A 19,095-nucleotide genomic window follows, 5' to 3' on the forward strand; every position below is an offset into this window, starting at 1 on the left:
TCGTGGATAAATTTAAGCACGAATGTCTCAGGTGTGATCCTTAATTATTAAAAAAAAAAATGTCATAACCCTATCTTCAAAGTAAAACCAATCAATTTATGCATTTCTTTTGTGATTTTTTGGTATTTTTGAAATTTTTAAATTTCAAATTTACTCCATTGACTTTCATGTAAAATATGCTTATTTATAAAAATAGCAATAACATGAATTATCAATGGCCACTAGATGGCTGTAGAAGGCCTACTAACTGGCTGCATAGGTTGAAATCTAAACCAATGTTGTAACAAACGTAACCTCTTGTTTTAGATTTTATCACAAATTAAAACTGTAGATTTTTTTCAAACCCATTTGTGTTGGGTGAGACTATACAAAGATGCCAAAATATGCTTACAGACAAATCTGCCCATGCTATAACCTATTAAGCATTCCACTGTACTGCCTGCAGTACACTGCGTGTTTTAGGCATTTTAGGCTAATTTTACAGGAATACTAAGAGGATAAGGACAAGACAAAGTAGGAGACAGAGTAATCATTTATTTCTAAATATTTATATATATATTAAATAATTAAAAAAGTAAAAGGGTACCAAACAGGTAAGAATAAACAATAAACCTAGCAAGTAGCATGTTTCAGACATGTTTTGTTTGGAAGTATCAGCAAATCTTGCAGTAGGACATTGATCTGACTTTGAAGCGTGTGTGTGTGTGTGTGGGTGTGTGTGTGTGCGCCACACTGAAAGTGTAGTATAAACTTACCCCTTTATTTATGTGTATTGTGGCGGGGTGAGGAACGACACGACAACCGATGGACGAGAAAATCCCCGAAGGGTGGATTTATTAATAACTTAGTGCTCTGAGTGAAGACGGTGCTCTCCGTAGTGCTCCAACTCCCTCGTGCTCTCTGGGTCTTGAGTGGTGGATCCCGTGCGGTGCTCTCCTGGTGGGGGCTGACGGTCACACGCTGCTCTCTGTGACAGAGGAGGAAAGAGTTAGGCTCTGTGTCGGGAGACATTGCTCACCATTCTGCTTTCCTCCCCGGCTGAAGTAGACGCCTCTTCATGAGCTGCAGGTGCGGCCGCTCAGCCCGTGACGAGCTAGTGCCGGTGAATCCGCTGTGTTGCCAGGCCGACGCTGACGAGCGCTCGGGACACACGTCACACTCCCCCCCCCCCTAAGCGTCGACCTGCGCCTGCGGAACAATGGGGAGATATGGGGAGGGTGGGGAGTGGAGCCTGACAGACCTGCGAAAGCTGCCCCTATCCTGGAGAGGCCGTCCGCGTTGGCGTTGGCTGTCCCCGCCCGGTGTTGTACGGTGAAGTGGAAGTCCTGGAGCGCAAGGAACCACCGGGTCACCCCTGGGATTGGTGTCCTTTGCGCGGGCCATCCACTGCAGTGGCGCATGATCGGTCAACAGGGTGAACCGGCGGCCGAGGAGGTAATAACGAAGCTCCAGGACTGCCCACTTGACAGCCAACGCTTCCTTCTCCACGGCGGCATACCGTTGTTCGGTCGGGGTCAGCTTCCGGCTAATATAGATCACCGGGTGTTCCTCGCCGTCCTGGACCTGGGAGAGAATGGCTCCTAACCCGGTGTCTGAGGCGTCGGTTTGCACCAGGAAGGGGCAGGTTTCGGGGGCTCGCAGGACTGGCTCCGTGGTGAGGGCTGATTTCACCTGCTGGAAGGCCTCTTCCGCTTCCGGACTCCAGGCTACCTTCTCGGGTTGCCCCTTCCTGGTCAGATCTGTCAGGGAAGAGGCTAAGGAGGAGAAGTTAGGGATAAAACACCGGTAGTATCCCGCCAACCCCAAAAAGGCTCGCACCTGGGTCTTGGTAGTGGGGCCGCGGTGCCGAGAGGATAGCTGTCACCTTCTTTTCCTGGGGCCGGATAAGGCCGCGACCCACGCAGAAGCCCAGGTACTTGGCTTCGGAGAGAGCCAGGGGACATTTCCGGGGGTTGGCGGTGAGCCCCGCCCGGCGGAGTTCCAGCAGCACCCTCCGGAGCCCGCTCTAAATGCTCCCCCCAGGTCTCGGAATGGATGACCATGTCGTCGATGTAGGCCGCGGCGTAGGCCATATGGGGCCTCAGCAGGACATCCATGAGCCTCTGGAAGGTGGCTGGTGCCCCGTGCAGGCCGAAGGGAAGGACCCGGTATTGCCAGTGGCCACCGGGGGTTGAGAAGGCTGTCTTGGGCTTGGCATCCTTAGACAGAGGGACTTGCCAATAACCTTTGGTGAGGTCGAGAGTCGATATGAACCGGGCCCTTCCCAGTATGTCCAGGAGCTCATCGACTCGGGGCATGGGGTAGCCATCAAATTCCGAGACCTCATTTAGGCGGCGGAAAGTCGTTGCAGAACCGGAGGGTGCCGTCGGGCTTCGGGACCATTACGATGGGGCTGGACCAAGGACTCCGTGAGGGCTCAATTACCCCCAACTTCAACATCTCCTGTACCTCTGTCTCGATGGCGTGTCGCCGAGCCTCCGGGACACGATAGGGTCGCTGCCGGACGATAACTCCTGGTGGTGTTCGGACTTCGTGCTGGATGACGGTCGTCCGACCTGGCAGGGGGGAGAACACATCCGAGAACTGACCGACCAGGTGCTGCAGTTCCGTCTTCTGGGCCGCGGAGAGATTGGGATCCATGCCTACAACCACGGGAGAGGTGGTGGCGAGGGCCGAGAGCTGGGGTCCGGTCCCCACCCAGCGCTTCAACAGATTTATATGATAGAGCTGCTCCTCTTTTCGGCGACCTGGTTGGCGCACTTATAGGTGACGGGTCCTACCCGTTCGGTGACCGTGTATGGGCCCTGCCAGCGTGCCAGGAATTTACAGGCGGATGTGGGGACCAGAACCATGACGTAGTCTCCCGGCTGGAACTCCCGTGGTTGGGCGGCCCGATTGAAGAGGCGCTGCTGGTCTTGCTGGGCCTTGGACATGTGCTCCCGGACCAATGGCATGACCCTGTCGATCCGCTCTCTCATGGCCTTGATGTGCTCGAGGGTGGTCCGACCTACCGCCGGCTGTTGCTCCCAAGCTTCCCGGGCGACATCCAGAAGCCCTCGGGGTTGGCGGCCGAAGAGGAGCTCGAAGGGCGTGAAGCCGGTGGAAGCCTGGGGCACCTCCCGGATCCCGAACAGCACATACGGGATCATTTGGTCCCAGTCGCGTTGGTCCTCGGCCACGACTCGTCGCAGCATTTGTTTCAGGGTCTGGTTAAACCGTTCCACGAGTCCATCCGTTTGTGGATGGTATACGCTGGTCCGGATCTGCCGGACTTTGAGGAGCTTGCAGAGGTCAGCCATGATCCGGGACATGAAAGGAGTGCCCTGGTCGGTCAAGATCTCCGCTGGTAGGCCAACCCGACTACTCAATAGGAAGAGCTCCTGTGCGATGTTCTTTGCGGTGGCTTTGCGGAGGGGAATGGCCTCTGGGTAGCGGGTGGCATAATCCACGATAACCAGGATGTGTTTCATGCCCCCCGGGCGGACTTCGGCAGCGGCCCTACCAGGTCCATCCCGATGCGCTCGAAGGGCACCTCGATGATAGGCAGCGGGATCAGCGGGCTGGGGGGAGGAAATGTCCGTTGGCACGTCGGGCAAGCTTGGCAGTACCGCTTGACATCCCCCTCCAGTCCTGGCCAGTGGAAGCGATCCCGGATCCGTTGCGCGGTGTTTTGAGCGCCGAGGTGGCCAGCCATCGGGTGGGCATGGGCGAGTTCCAACACCGTTTGGACTTTGCTTCGCGGTACCACCAGCAACGTCTTTTCCTCCCCCCTTCGCTGCGCGACACAGTAAAGCATGCCGTTTTGGACAACGAAATGGGGAGTGGGGTGGGGAGCCGGTTGTAAATCCTCTCCTTCCGCCACCCGACCTTGAGACCAGCAATGCTTGAGGCGTTCGTCCCCGCGCTGCTCGTTGGCGAGGGTTCCCCCTCCCGCTATCTGCTGGAAGACCTCAAAGAACAGGTTAGAGTTTTGGGAGGGGGACTCACCTCCTCGCGGGCTGTCCGATGTCAGCAGCGCGGGGCGTCGTCGAGGGCGCCTTGCTGATCTCCGGCGTCGGTGGGTCCCCGGCCCGGCTAGCAGGCTGTGTGCTGGAGGGGGGAGGAGCTGATCAAACCCCGGCCAATCCCGGCCGAGGAGAACGGGTACCGGTAGGTCCTTTAAGATTCCCACTTCGAAGGAACCAGGTGTCGCGGTGATGGTCACTCGCCGTGCCGGGTACCTGCCTGGTATCCCCGTGCACGCACGTTATCGCCAGCCGGGCTCTGGAACCGGTTCTGGGCGGAAGTACCGTGGGTTGTATCAGGCTTACCCCGCTGCCCGAGTCGAGGAGGGCGATGAACGGCCGGCCATTGATATGCACCTCGGCTCGTGGTGCCTCCGGCGGCGGGTCGTGCACTGAACAGCCTGCTAGCCATATCCGTCCTGGGGAGCGCGGCGGCTCGGTGGGCATCGGTTCGTCCTGGGGGCTGGGAAACCGCAGGCCTGCTCACGGGGTCGCTGGGTGCCCTCCGGCGAGCGTCGCTCCTGGACCACCCTTCGGGGAAAAGGCGGCGCTCGCTCCCCTACCTCCCGGTGTTGGGCGGCCTCCGCCAGCTCAATGGCCTCCACGAGCTCGTCGAGATCGGTGGGATTCCTCATGCCAGCCGCCTGCCTCAACGCGCGGGGGAGGGCGCGGAGGAGTCGGTCGATCACCACACGCTCAGCTACCTTGTGTGCGGAGGGACCCCCTGTCAACAGCCAATGGTGGGCCAACCGGTTTAGTTCTGCCCGCTTGGGCGCGAGCGGGCTGTCGAGCTCGATATGCCCAGTCATGGAACTGCTGCGCCGCACAGATTGGGGAGAGGCCTACTCGGCCCAGGATTTCCTTTTCACCTCTTCATAGTTCCGGCTTCTCTCCGCCGTCATGGTGAAATACGCCCGCCGCGCTTCCCCGGTCAGCAGCGGCGCGAGAAGGTCTGGCCCACTCGTCCTCTGGCCATGCCTCCCGGATCGCGGTGGCCTCAAAACATTTGCATATAATCTCCACATCGTCGTGCGCTGTCATTCGCGGCATCAGCTGGACGGCTTGGACACGGGGGTCAGGCAGCGGCGTGCGGTGGGCGGCGGTGCGGAGAGTGGCGAGCTCGCGTTCGGCGTCTCCTTGACGTGAGGCCATGTGCTCCATTATTTGCTGCTGGCGGATGCTCACCTCGGTGAGGTGTTTAAGCAGCTCTTCCATGCCGGGGGGAGGAGCGGCCGCCTGTGGAACCAGAGCAGAGGGAACAAAAAACCAAATGTCAACAAACTGCAAAAACAAATGGGTGACGGTGACTTCCTCAGGGGTCGGTTTGTCGGTGTTTCACCTCACACTATGCCCGCATTTCTCCACCAGTGTGGCGGGGTGAGGAACGACACGACAACCGATGGACGAGAAAATCCCCGAAGGGTGGATTTATTAATAACTTAGTGCTCTGAGTGAGACGGTGCTCTCCGTAGTGCTCCAACTCCCTCGTGCTCTCTGGGTCTTGAGTGGTGGATCCCGTGCGGTGCTCTCCTGGTGGGGGCTGACGGTCACATGCTGCTCTCTGTGACAGAGGAGGAAAGAGTTAGGCTCTGTGTCGGGAGACATTGCTCACCATCCTGCTTTCCTCCCCGGCTGAAGTAGACGCCTCTTCATACTGCAGGTGCGGCCGCTCAGCCCGTGACGAGCTAGTGCCGGTGATTCCGCTGTGTTGCCAGGGCGACGCTGACGAGCGCTCGGGACACACGTCACAGTATATATGAACTTCATTGATTTTTATTGGACAAAAAAAATGTTCTGAATTATAGTCTCACCCATTCATTTCATATGGCTGCCCACTTGTCCACGAAGGACCAAATAATTATTTTTCAAACACTTAACATTGTTGAATCAAGGTTATTTTTTTTCTTCAGGTGGCAAACTTAGAAAATGTAACAAAGTAATTTACCACTCAGATTAAGGAAACCATTTTTAATCCTATTTAGGGTTAAACTTCCCTAACAATCAGATCACAAAAAAATGCATGTTAATGCATAAAAACAAAACAAAACAAAAATGTTCAAGGTAACAGTTGCAGGTTACATTTAAATTTTTATTTTTTTTTATTTTTTAATAGTGTGCAAAGAGTCATTATAAAGTGATTAATAAGGTTGTGATTGTTTACAACACCAAATTTCTTAGTATTTGAATAAATGGATGTAATGATTGTGAAACTAACTGGTAATGTCACTAGATTATATTTATTTCAGAAAGTCACATGAACTACTTTGCCACCAGTCTAGGTGTCTCAAACCTCACTTCACTTGACGTGCCTTACAACGTTCAGTGTTATTCTTTTAAAATGGGGTTCCTCAAATCTGGTCCTGGAGGGCCACTGCCCTGCAGAGTTTAGCTCAAACCCTGTTCAAACTTATTTACATGTGATTTCCTAGGCAACAAGAAGAACAGGATATGTTAACAAAAATAAAAATAAATATAGTTGAAATTTAATACAGTAAGGCATTGGCACTCCAAGGCAAGATCTGAGTTTTAAAAGAAATGTTTCACCTTTTTATATATTATACAAAATTAACTAATTAATTAAATGTTGAAATATGTAAATAAAGCATACTGTGATTCAAATATGTGTGATCAGTAAGACGCTGTTTTTGAAAAAAAAAATGTTATGCTTATCAAGGTTGCATTTATTTGATCAAAAATACAGTATTCTAATATTGTGAAATAGTATTTTAATTTAACCCTCCTGTTACCCTGAAATGTGAAAACATCACATTTATGTCTTTGTAGACTATTTAGAGAGGCCTAAAACAAACAAACAAACAAAAAAACACTACCTATTCCCTGCCCCTTATACATCCAGAATACCTATTGCAAGACTGTGGATAAATTTGCGAATCACCATAAAATCTCACTAATTCACCTAAAATTTGAAAAGTATATACATTTGTGGTGTTTTAATTGTTTTAAACTATTAATAAGTATATATTTTTGTAATTTATAACATTTGGAATGATTAACAACTTCTTTTATCAAGGATTGTAACACAAATTATGTTTGGGGTCAATATGACCCTAAGAAAAACAAACAATTTCACACAGGCTTTTTTTTTTTTTAAGAACATTATTACCATCAGAAAATCAGTAAGAAACACAACAGTTCTTTCTGTTATCAAGGATACTAATATGGTACATGGTAACCCAACATGGTAACCTTCCTTTTTAGCAGTTCCTAACCCAGGGCGTACGATGTGAAAACATTATCACATGTAATGTTATGACCAATCAGGCCATCAGCCATGTCTAGTACCACCCTTATGCCCTGATTTTTTTCAGGTGCTTCTCCAGGGGATTTACCAGTGTATGCTGGAGTGACTGAGAATGAAGATGGAGCCGGAGGGAGGGAGGAGCCTGATAGAGCCAGAGGGATGGAGGGACGAGGTGAAGCAGGAGGAGTGGAATCCTGAAGCAGCGGATGGTCGTGACTGACCAAGGTGGAGCCACAGGGACGGGGGAGCCGGGTGAAGCCAGTGGGATGACAGGCCACGGTGGAGACAAGGGAGCTAGGAGCCAAGACGGAGTCGATGGGTCGCAGGCCCAAGTTGGAGTCAGAGATCCAGTGGTTGGAGGTGGAGACAAGGGATCCTCACACCTAAGCGGAGAATGAGACTGGAATACCTGATGCGAACCCAGATAAGTGATGGCAGGCTGAGGGTGAGGTGAGGGGATGACAGGTGGCAGTGGAGATGGGACTGAGTGCTTGGCTGGCATGGATGCTTGTCCAAAGAGGTGCCAGAGGGATGAGTAAAACTGGCAGAGCATGTAGGGTAACAGTCCATGGTGGAGATGATGGGACGGAACAGAAGGTTTATGGCTGGACAGAACCAGCGAATACACATATGCTTCAAGGCTAGACGGAACCTGCAGGGAGACAGGAGATTCAGAGCCAGATAAAACTGGCTGGGAAACAGAAGATTCTGGGTTTGAGGGAAACAGTGAAGACAGAAGGCTACGGCTGGACAGAGCCAGGGAAGAAGACAGACAGGACCAGAAGGAAGAGAGAGTTTGGAAAAGAAGGGATCAAATAGTTTGAGCAGCTCACCCTCAGTAGTAGGAATGTGGGTGGGGCTATCCTTCATGCCCTCGTACTCCACTAATATTCTCACGGACACGATTGATGTTGCCGGCTCGCACACTTGGTCAGACTTCACATAGGCCTCGGGCTCCGTGGTGTTGTATAGCTCAGTCTCCTTAGCTGGCTCTTTACACATGATCAGGTGCCGCTCTGTCTCTGTAGTGGGCTCAGACTTACGATCTAGTTTCCGCCGGGATGAATACTGGCTGGGCTCTGGGCCACACTGCGAGAAGTCTGCACATTGGGGCTGGACGCTGATGTAATCCTCGACATCTGCTTCATCAACCATGAATGCAGATCCTGTAAGCAAAGTTGATGTAGCTCTTGATAGTCCAGCACGGATCTCCCTGAGGCATGATGATGCAAATGTCGCCAACCAGCCCGTAACGAAATTCCTCAATCAAGCAGACCTCATCGCAGCGGGCAAGGTGGCAGGTTTTCAAGAACTCCTCCACGTAGTCCTCCAAACACTGGCTGCACTGAAAAATGAACGCCAACACCGCTTCTCCTTAGCTGGGTGGTGGAGTGTTGATGGCAGCGATGGCGCATCTATTTTTTTTCTTAAGTGTAGGTTCGGTCTTCTGTCACAACATGTGGGGGAAGAGAGGAAACGAAGACAGAAGGTAACAAGTACCAAATACATTTAAAGAAGCTTGTGAGCAAGAATACACAACTAATGTCTAGCAATGAGACCGACCACACAAACTAAGGACACAGAGGGCTAGAAATACACATGGCAATCAACTCAAAGGCAAAACAGGTGTGCAGATAAACTTATTAAGGACAGGAACACTAGGAAAACTAGGTCACAGGAAACAGAACTAAACTGTAGAATGCTCAGTTTTTTCCTCTGTAACTGTTTACAAAGTTGGTAAGTGTATGATGCCTAGTGTTTTAAAATCGGTTCAGATTCTAAAAGTCATGTAGTGTATTCCAGCCTGAGGTTCAGTCAAACCAAAGTGTGCTCCAAATTTTTTACAACGTGAGATGTATTTTTTATAAAAATATTAATAATAATAACATTATACATTTTATAGAAAATGTCCCATTGCAAAAGAATATATAAAATAAATAAATAACAGTAAAATAAACATTGCTTTATTTTATAATGGATAAATAGTTAAGAACTTAAACATGCTGTAGCCATGAACCCAAAGACTAAAGTAAGAAAATTAAGTTGATAAACTCTAATAAAATAATAATAATAATAATAAAAAAAATGTAAAAAAAAAAAATCTTTTTGCAATGTCCCCTGCTTGTTCTGTCTAATATGCACATTAGACTAGAGAATAAAGTAACCAAAGTTATCTAACAATGGGAAACATCAGCAAACATAGGGGTAACTTATGGTGCTGTTACAGAGTTTATATAATACAGCACCTAATGGTTATTTGGATTAAATAAATAAATAAAATAAAAAAACGGTATTAACAAAACAACAACAAAAAAAACATGGAAACCTACCCAGTTTGACCTCAGATCGTATCAGTCTTTTAGCAAATGACTGATGAGAGTGTTGTGAAAGAGGAGGGGTTTTATTCTGTGTTTACTCAGCGAGCCAAGGAAAAGTGTCCCTCTCTGTGCACAGCTGCATCACATTTCTGTTCTTGCTCAGTATCACTATCATTTATTTTATATTTCCATCATGGACTGTGCCTTTGCCAATCTAGATGCTGCTGGTTTTCTACAAATCTGGCAACACTTTGATGCTGATGGTGAGAATTTAAAATCATTTCCATTCTGGTTTCAAATGATAACTATTTGTGGTTTTTTAAAGGTTTACTTATTTACATAGTGATGCATGTTCAAATTGAAATACCCTCTGTATCTTGCTCATCTGATTACAAGATAAAAACTTTTCCGCAGATAATGGCTACATTGAAGGGAAAGAGTTGGATGACTTTTTCCGTCACATGCTGGAAAAATTAGGGCCAAAGGTATGTAAAAAAAAAGTACTTGAAATTAAAGCCCACGCGGTTTATTAAATTTGAATGAATAAAATCTTGTAAACACATCACTCTTATAACTGTTTTTGATGACACGGGTGTTATTACATTGTGCAGCACATTAGTATGGAAGCCCATTAGACATAAAGCACTCTTTCTGTACAGTAAGTGTTCTCTAAGAGTGCTCTCTGGCCAGTTTACACATTAGGATCTGTTCCCTTGCTCTCTAACACACACAACAGCCGTTTAACATCTGTTTACCTTTCATAGCAGCAGATACTTAATAGACACTGCCACTGGACAAAACTGGATCACCTTTTGACAGAATTTAAAGTCTTTGTGGACCTAAGAATGTTTTATACACACACACATACACATACATATATATATATATATATATACATATATATATATATATATATTGTCATTTTTTTTTATTTTTTTTTTAATACTATAGAAGAGTTTCATTATAGCTACAATATCTGTAGTATTTATGCTGTTTGGATGGAAACTATGGTTATAATGGTTTTAAAAAAGTATGTGTGCACTTGTATACTCGTAACCAATATATTTAGAGTGTTAAATTAGACTGTTACTCAGGAACTTGTGCAACATCTCAAGAAATCAGACAACACTTTCTTTTCAGGAAACTGTGGTTAGACATACAAGATAAAAATAGATTTTCAGTGTTCTAACAAAGTTGTTATAATGCAGCATGTTTACGTTTTGTATTTGACACTGATGTTTATGAACTTGCACTGTCCCTACTAAGCAAACAAATGTCCTCTATGATACTGATTCTAAAACCCATCGAATAAGAGTTATTGGGATGTATTGTAATAAGGCTTATAATAAAGGTTGTGTCAGATATTCATTGAATATCTGGTGCACAGCTGTTCCAGTCCAATGGCTATGATGAGTGATGATGGGGAAATAATGAGAGTTGAATGATGGAAATGTAGTTATGGTAACCAGTTTGTTTTCTCTGCTGTCTTTAGGATAAGATTACAGGGGAGAGAGTACAGCAGATAAAGAAGAGCTTTATGTCTACCTATGATCTCACATCTGATGGACGCTTGGCGATCCACGAAGTACATCACAATTTTTTACATTTTCCTTTTATTATTATTAGTCCTGCAGAAAAAAAGAGCAATCATGAAAGATGCAAATGTGTTTTTAAATGGAGTTTACTCAGGCTGTTGTACTATAAATAGTCATTCTTAAAGGGCTACTCCACCCCAAAATGAAAATTTTGTTATCATTTACTTAGCCCCATGTTGTTCCAAACCCGTAAAAGCTTTGTTCGTCTTCGGAACACAATTTAAGATATTTTGGATGAAAACTGGTGAGACTGTCCCATAGACTGCCAAGTAAATAACAGTGTCAAGATCCAGGAAAGTATAAAAAACATCGTCAGAATAGTCCATCTGCCATCAGTGATTCAACCGTAACGTTATGAAGCGATGAGAATCAATAAAGTCGTAATTTTTGTTTTCTTTGTGTACAAAAAGTATTCTCGTTGCTTCATAACATTACGGTTGAATCACTGATGGCAGATGGACTATTCTGACGATGCTTTTCATACTTTCCTGGACCTTGACACTGTTATTTATTTACCGGTTTTCATCCAAAATATCTTAAATTGTGTTCCGAAGACGAACAAAGCTTTTACGGGTTTGGAACAACATGGAGGTTAGTGATCAATGACAATTTTCATTTTGCGGTGGAGTAACCCTTTAAATTGCTTTCTGCATGCAGTGATGGCAAAGCTTTCTCTGCTGCTGCAGATGGTATCTAGCAACTTTATGGCTTCCGGCTGTTTCCAGCACGGTTGCGTCAGTTGGTTAACCACATTAAAGTGTATCTGTTATTTTCTTTGTCATGTTAATGGTTTGGTTTGCTTCCATTATATTTGCAAAGTAGATTTTTTTTTAAGTAAAGTGAGGCTATGGATGGTTGAAATGCTGGTTTAGATGTAACAGTATTTCCAGTAATTAGAGCCATTAGTGCAGTCATTAATGGACTGTATATAATCACATAGTGGTAATTTTATCTGACAAAAGTGACATCATTACACTTTCCGGTTATGATTCTATACTGCAAACAGACTTTACATTGTCATGTCTTTACATGTTTACAATGTTACACTGCTGTAATTCAATCATTCAGTGTTATGATTAAAAATAATTCTTTGTTTTGGCTATATAAAAAACAGTTTAAGAACAGTTTAGGAAGCAGTTTACTTTTATGAGCAGAGACAGAATAATGTTTGTCATAGTTAAACCGTGTGTTAGTTAATGACCTCATTTTATTGAATGTGTGTTTGCATTTATATTAGCTAGCCAACATGATCCTGCCACAGGATGAGAACTTCCTTCTTATCTTCCGTAGAGAGGCTCCGTTGGATAACAGTGTGGAGTTCATGAAGGTAAACCTTTACTCCATCTCACACAAATCACATCACAACATTTTTAAATCTAATGTTTAAACTGTCTTAAATGTTGCCATCAGACACGGCAGTATTGTGATTTCAGGTTGTAGTTTATTAGAGTTGTGATGACCATCAATTAGATATACCGGCTGCTGGTTATAAAAGTTTTGCCCTTTTCTTGTGATAGATCTGGAGGAATTATGATGCTGACAGCAGTGGTTACATATCAGCCGTGGAGCTCAAGGTAAATGCACACACATGACTCAATGGCAGAGACTGTCAGTTACATTAACATATCATGACAATCACAGAAAATGTCTGAATATTAAGGATAGTGTTTTGATTGTTTGTCTATTTCTGGTGGCAGGGATTCTTGAAGGACTTGTTTCAGCACCACAAAAAGAATATTCCCTCCAGGAAGTTGGATGAATACACAAATACCATGGTAACATTGCCGTTTTTAATTCTTCCCCATTTATTAATAATTCTTATATACTTAAATTTCTCAAATGATACACCTCTGTAAGGTTACATCTTGACATTTAATATTCCTACTACCGTATACGTTGTTGTTGATGCTGTTGTTGTTTTATACTGGAGCAATGCAAATGCAGTACATAATCAGCATGTTCCATAATGATTCACCTCAGTAAATATGTCTGAAAGGGCAGTGCTATATACCGCGTTCCTTGATTCGTGTCAACTATTTTTTACAACTTTTGTTAATCTGTCAGAAGAAGAGATCCTTTTTGCTTTCCATATACACTATTTGTAATTGTTTGTCTATGTACACATAAGTCATTTTTGGGCTATTGTTTCAGTCTCATCTCACATAAAAAACCACAGCTTTTTTAAAATGCTGGCCATATTGGTCAATTAGTGAGTGATAGCACTGTTTACATCAGCCATCAGCAAAGTGCAGCTGATCGCCCATGCATTAACCTTCCTTTGACCTGAACTCAGGAGTCTGGGGTTTTTCCATTAGCACAGCAAGTGAATTTGTCAGTGTTACTCATTAAAGTGAGTAGTGTTTGGCTGTGCATGTGTTTTCAAATGGTGGCCCCCATGACAGTTTTTTACAGGCTACTGATATGCCTAGAGCATATGTTGTATACCACATTGTTTCTGTACAATTAAGTGCACAAAAAGCTATTTTAGAAATTGACAGTGAGTGTGAAAACGATTGCATTTATTGTAATTCTTTAAGTTGATATCACTTTTTTCAATCATAAATACAATGTTTGTGTCTTGCAGATGAGCATTTTTGACAAAAACAAAGATGGGAGACTGGATCTTAATGATCTAGCCAGGTGATGTGTGTTTAACAAAAGTGCTTTTGTTCTGTGCTTGTGGAGCTGTTTAGGCCTTGAGGGTGAGAATGGCTCTTTGTGTGAATGTTTGTGCTGTTGAAAGCGAGAAGCAAACACACCGTTACACTCATTAACACATTTTTAAGAGACTAATCCAAAAAGTATAATTATGCTGTCTTATAAAACATCTGCAAGATGCATGGTAGAACTTTCCAAATCAGTCACATATTAGAATCCATTTAGGTTAAAATGCTAAGTAGACGACATGCCAGTGACATACAGGTGACAATTTAATATTTGTTAGTTAGTCTCGTGACAATTAAAGCAACCAAACTGCATTTGAAAACTCAATGAATATAGTAATATATCAACTACATGATTTACAAAATAAATTCAGCAGAAAATTGTAAATGGCACTTAGCTCAACTCACTTCAGGCAAAACAAGTGAAATTTACCATGTGGCCGTGTCTAGTGACACAACAATTTTGAGAAAGATTAACTTTATGCAAATGAGCAGTGACTTTTGGGAGCAGCTGCCAATGGCAGTGAAGTGCACACTATCAAGTCAAGTCACCTTTATTTATATAGCGCTTTATTCAGGACAGATTGTCTCAAAGCCGCTTCACAGTAATAAACTGGAAAATAACATGTTAACGTTCTTCAATGCAAAGTTCATCAATTATGGATGGGCTCAACTGAATTATAAGCAGCCAAGTGTCATTATTCAGCTCGAGTCAGTTCAATGTTGATCCATTTCAGCTCAATAAAAGGGTCAGTGTTGTGAAGTCCATCAAATATGAAACTGTATTTCCTCCCCAGAATTCTGGCTCTGCAAGACAACTTCCTGTTGCAGTTCAAAATGGATGTTAGTACTTTATATCTTATTCATTTCATCTTTTGTGACTCCTAAATGTAATAACTTGTTGCAAAGCAGTGCATGATACTGTTTCTATTTCCTACCCTCTTCAGGCCAGCAGTCAAGATGAGAGAAAGAGAGACTTTGAGAAGATCTTTGCACATTATGATGTTGTAAGAATGTTTTTAACCTTTCTACTGTTGTTAATACAAACATGTCCTGTGCATGATTTTAAATCACCTGAGCTGTAAATATGTAGGTAAATCAGTAACTTAACTCGAGAGGTTGAAAATCTGAATGTGAGAACTTGTCATATTAACATTCGTATTTGTAAATTGAAATTTACACTCACAGCTCTGATGTGAAAAGCTGAATCTTTTAATTTGCACACATAGACAATGATCAAAACACCCGTGTTTTGAATTGGAAGTTGTAGATTAATAGTCACAAAATGTGTAAAATAACATTCACACTAAGAAAACGACATACACAAATGTTTACGACGTGTTTACTTTTGCACTTCAGTTTCGCTGCACAGCATCAAGTCGGCACTTACAACCTCTCAGATCTCGCAGTACAAGTTCAAATCCTAGCCCTCTGACTTTTGCTAATCCTTTTGCGGTATTCCTGTTGCAAAACTCACTTGTGCACTTGTATATGCAGATGTGAGAGAGCAGAGCCGGGGGCGGGGCTTTGGTGCAAATGAAGACATTTTATTGGTCGATGCCTGACCAATGAACAACGCAAGCCACCGACTGCCAAGAAAGAAATTTGTGTTTTATGCATGTGTATCAGTTATCTGTAAAACACTGCAAACTAGTTTCACTGAATATCCTTTTTTAATAAGCTTTTACAGGATCTTAAGATACTGCATTAATCTTGTCGTTCAGGTATTATCTGGTAGACAAATAATGCAACATCTTTCATATGCATATTGCAGAGTAGACTCGCTGTACCAGAGCCGCTGAGAAACAGTTGTGACATGCTTTGAGCTCAACGGCACGCGGTCACGTGCTTCATGGAGCTATCAATAGTACTAAACAAATCGTGCTGTCAATATGTTTGAATGGGATTAATCGGGACAGACAGCAGTTTCACTATATTTGCAGTGATTTCTAGTAATTATTAACACATAATGTGCATTGATTGTGCATAGATAACTACACTGACTACGCTTTACAATAGCATTTTATTCTGGGGAATAAAACAGCATTATATCTCATACTCCTTGGCAGTCAAATGTGATCAAACACCTTAAGTGTAACTTTTAACCAATAAAATAACTGTACTACATTTAAGCTCAGTCCTGTTTAGTTAATTTGAAGAGATTATGGTACCAAATAATATGCACAATAATTATGATCCATGAACAACCATTTAAAAATAACATTTTCTAATATACTTATTATTTATATTACAATAAGTATAGTATTTAGGGTTAAAATATAGAAAATGCTTTTAAATTCCAGTGCAAAGAGGAAAATTAGAGGCATTTGGTGTCCAGAAAGATAATATTCATATGTAATGCCATTGTAACCACTAGATGGTCTTATTGATGTTTAATAAATACATGTATTTAGCTCTACTCTAGTTGCTCAAAACAGTATTGCTGGTCATAACTGCCTATTTTTTAGGTTTTGCTTTTTAATGTACATTTAGACATTAACAAACACTTGATTTTTATAAGCTTTTTTATGTTCCATTTAAAAAGGTTAATTACTGACAAGCAAATTAGGAATTTAACCCAATTAAGAAGTTTAAATTATTTTTACAAAACATAAAAATAATAAAAACAACAGAGTTATGTTGCAACTCTAGTACAGTGATATGCAGTGGGATGTACATATGAAAGATTTTGCATTATTTGTCTACCAGATAATACCTGAACGACAAGATGAATGCAGTATCTTAAAATCCTGTAAAAGCTTATTAAAAAAGGATATTCAGTGAAAATAATTTGCAGTGTTTTACAAATTACTGATACATATGCATAAAACACAAATTTCTTTCTTGGCAGTCGCGGTGGCTGGCGTTGTTCATTGGTCAGGCATCGACCAATAAAATGTCTTCATTCACACCAAAGCCCCCGTCCCCGGCTCTGCTCTCTCACATCTACATATACAAGTGCACAAGTGAGTTTTGCAAAAGGAATTAGCAAAAGTCAGAGCACTAGGATTTGAACTTGTACTGCGAGATCTGAGTTGTAAGTGCCGACTTGATGCTGTGCAGCGAAACTGAAGTGCAAAAGTAAACACGTCGTAAACATTTGTGTATGTCGTTTTCTTTTTGTGAATGTCATTTTACACATTTGTGACTGTTAATCTACAACTTCCAATTCAAAACACGGGTGTTTTGATCATTGTCTATGTGTGCAAATTAAAAGATTCAGCTTTTCACATCAGAGCTGTGAGTGTAAACTTCAATTTACAAATACGAATGTTAATATGACAAGTTCTCACATTCAGATTTTCAACCTCTCGAGTTTAGCAACTGATTTACCTCCATATGTAAATGCCATGTTTTATTGTGTCCTAACATGGCAAAAACACTGACTGGCTGATGGCACGGTTTTAAACAACTGGTCATTGGCAAACATCTACAATATTTGCAACTTATATGTTGCTTGCAAGAACTGCTCATAGCATTAGTGGCTAACTAGACATGCTAAGTAACCAGCTAAGTAACGAAAGTTCACTTTGAATTACTTTTGCGGACTGATGATTTATGACTTCATAAGCATTATATTGTTTGTTGTTGTGTACATTAGATACTAACTGTCATGATATATTTCAAATGTGGTATTTGGACACAATAACAAACACAAAACACTGCTAAAGAAGATCCAGCTCTTATTGGTTGGCTCTCTTTCTAGAGTAAGACTGGAGCACTTGAAGGACCAGAGGTGGACGGTTTTGTCAAAGACATGATGGAGCTTGTCAGGGTAAGTGATTAAACGGTTATAAACATCACAAATAAACAAGTTACCAATTTTATAACAAACCTAAACGTACATTTCTGTGAAACATTCTAAGAAAACTTCACTGCTATAACTCATACATTTTGCTTTGTTGTTTTAGGTTATTTGGGTCCATAACCTGCCGTATTAAACATTAGCGTGTAACTTAGGCTTATATAGTTTGGGATCTGGACATAAATGCAATTATGTATTTATTGACTAGTTGAAAATGTAAAAGCCTGCTACAATAGACTACTAATTGGCAACTGTTTGTGACACTCTCTCTCTTTCTACATAGATTTCTGCTTGTTTTCACTCTGTATTCCACCACTTTCTTCTTTCTCTCAGCCCAGTATCAGAGGAGTTGATCTGGATAAATTGCGTGAGGTTCTGCTGCGCCACTGTGATGTGAATAAAGACGGGAAGATTCAGAAGAGTGAGCTGGCTCTGTGTTTGGGAGTAAAGCTTAAATCACTTGCACAATGAAGTTCTCAATTTTACTATCAGTAACTACATTTTAAAGCTGAATGTGGAAGGTGAAAAGATTACATATTATCTGTGAACTGCTTGTTTCTCTGTTTTAAAAAATTATTCTGTTATTTAAAAAGTTAATCTGAAATTCATTTATGGAAATGTAATAACTTTAATGCCCTACTTTTGCAACAATAAAAGTTATATCTGGTAAGCATGTAAAGCCAAAATAGTGAGGACTTAAATATATAATATAGTGTATCTGCTCCTCATGAAGGACATTAAAGGATTTAGTTGCATGTCTTGCCTTTACAATAAATCAATCAATAAATAAACCGCTTTCTCAGAAAATGGTCAGTTTATTCACTTTGATGAAAAAAACAACAACAACATTATACAGTACTTTGTTATTCTAATTAGTCGAATTAAAATGTTCTAATAGATGAACAGAATGTTCTGATGAAGTGTAAAAACGTCACTGAAAGACCACAAACGCACACACCAGCTGTCACTTTGTAAAAGTGGTGTGTATCACAATACTGTTAGTGTATACTTATGGCTCTGAAATATTTATATTCATTGCTGCTGTTTATTTTACAGTCCTGCCATTGGCAAACATATGCTCAAGTGCTTTGTTTAGTTGTTTTGCATACAAATAAGTTTTTGTCTTTTTTTTCTTTCCCCTATGTATGTTCATGTTTAACATGATTTTAAGTGACAAAGACCAAAATATGGCAGTTTTATTTCTTACTGCAGTTAACAGGGATTATGCAAAGAATAAAACTTTAAAACATATGTTAGTTTTCTTGTAAGGGTTTTCAAACCTCTCCTGGAGATATCCAGCACTGTACATGTGTGCCTTGTCAAACACACCTGATTTAACTCAGCAGCTCATTAGCAGAAACTCTTTGAAAACTACCTTTTATCATTCATTAATTCTTTTAACATTAATCAAATACATAAACATTCGCTGATTATTGAACTGTTCCATG

At 42.7% G+C, this 19,095-nt stretch overlaps 1 protein-coding gene across 1 annotated transcript; it reads left to right on the plus strand.

The window, feature by feature from the left end:
• The first annotated feature begins 9,686 nt into the window (after window positions 1-9,686).
• Window positions 9,687-18,858, plus strand: LOC109058948 (secretagogin-like). Its single transcript, XM_042744448.1, has 11 exons — window positions 9,687-9,847; window positions 9,999-10,069; window positions 11,077-11,169; window positions 12,417-12,506; window positions 12,697-12,753; window positions 12,877-12,954; window positions 13,764-13,819; window positions 14,640-14,685; window positions 14,790-14,849; window positions 17,549-17,617; window positions 17,981-18,858. The coding sequence occupies exons 1-11, from the start codon at window positions 9,778-9,780 to the stop codon at window positions 18,116-18,118; spliced, it is 828 nt and encodes a 275-aa protein (XP_042600382.1). The 5' UTR covers window positions 9,687-9,777; the 3' UTR covers window positions 18,119-18,858.
• Window positions 18,859-19,095: the final 237 nt, after the last annotated feature.

The sequence above is a fragment of the Cyprinus carpio genome, chromosome A4, assembly GCF_018340385.1.
Source record: "Cyprinus carpio isolate SPL01 chromosome A4, ASM1834038v1, whole genome shotgun sequence".
Classification (NCBI taxonomy): Eukaryota; Metazoa; Chordata; class Actinopteri; order Cypriniformes; family Cyprinidae; genus Cyprinus; species Cyprinus carpio.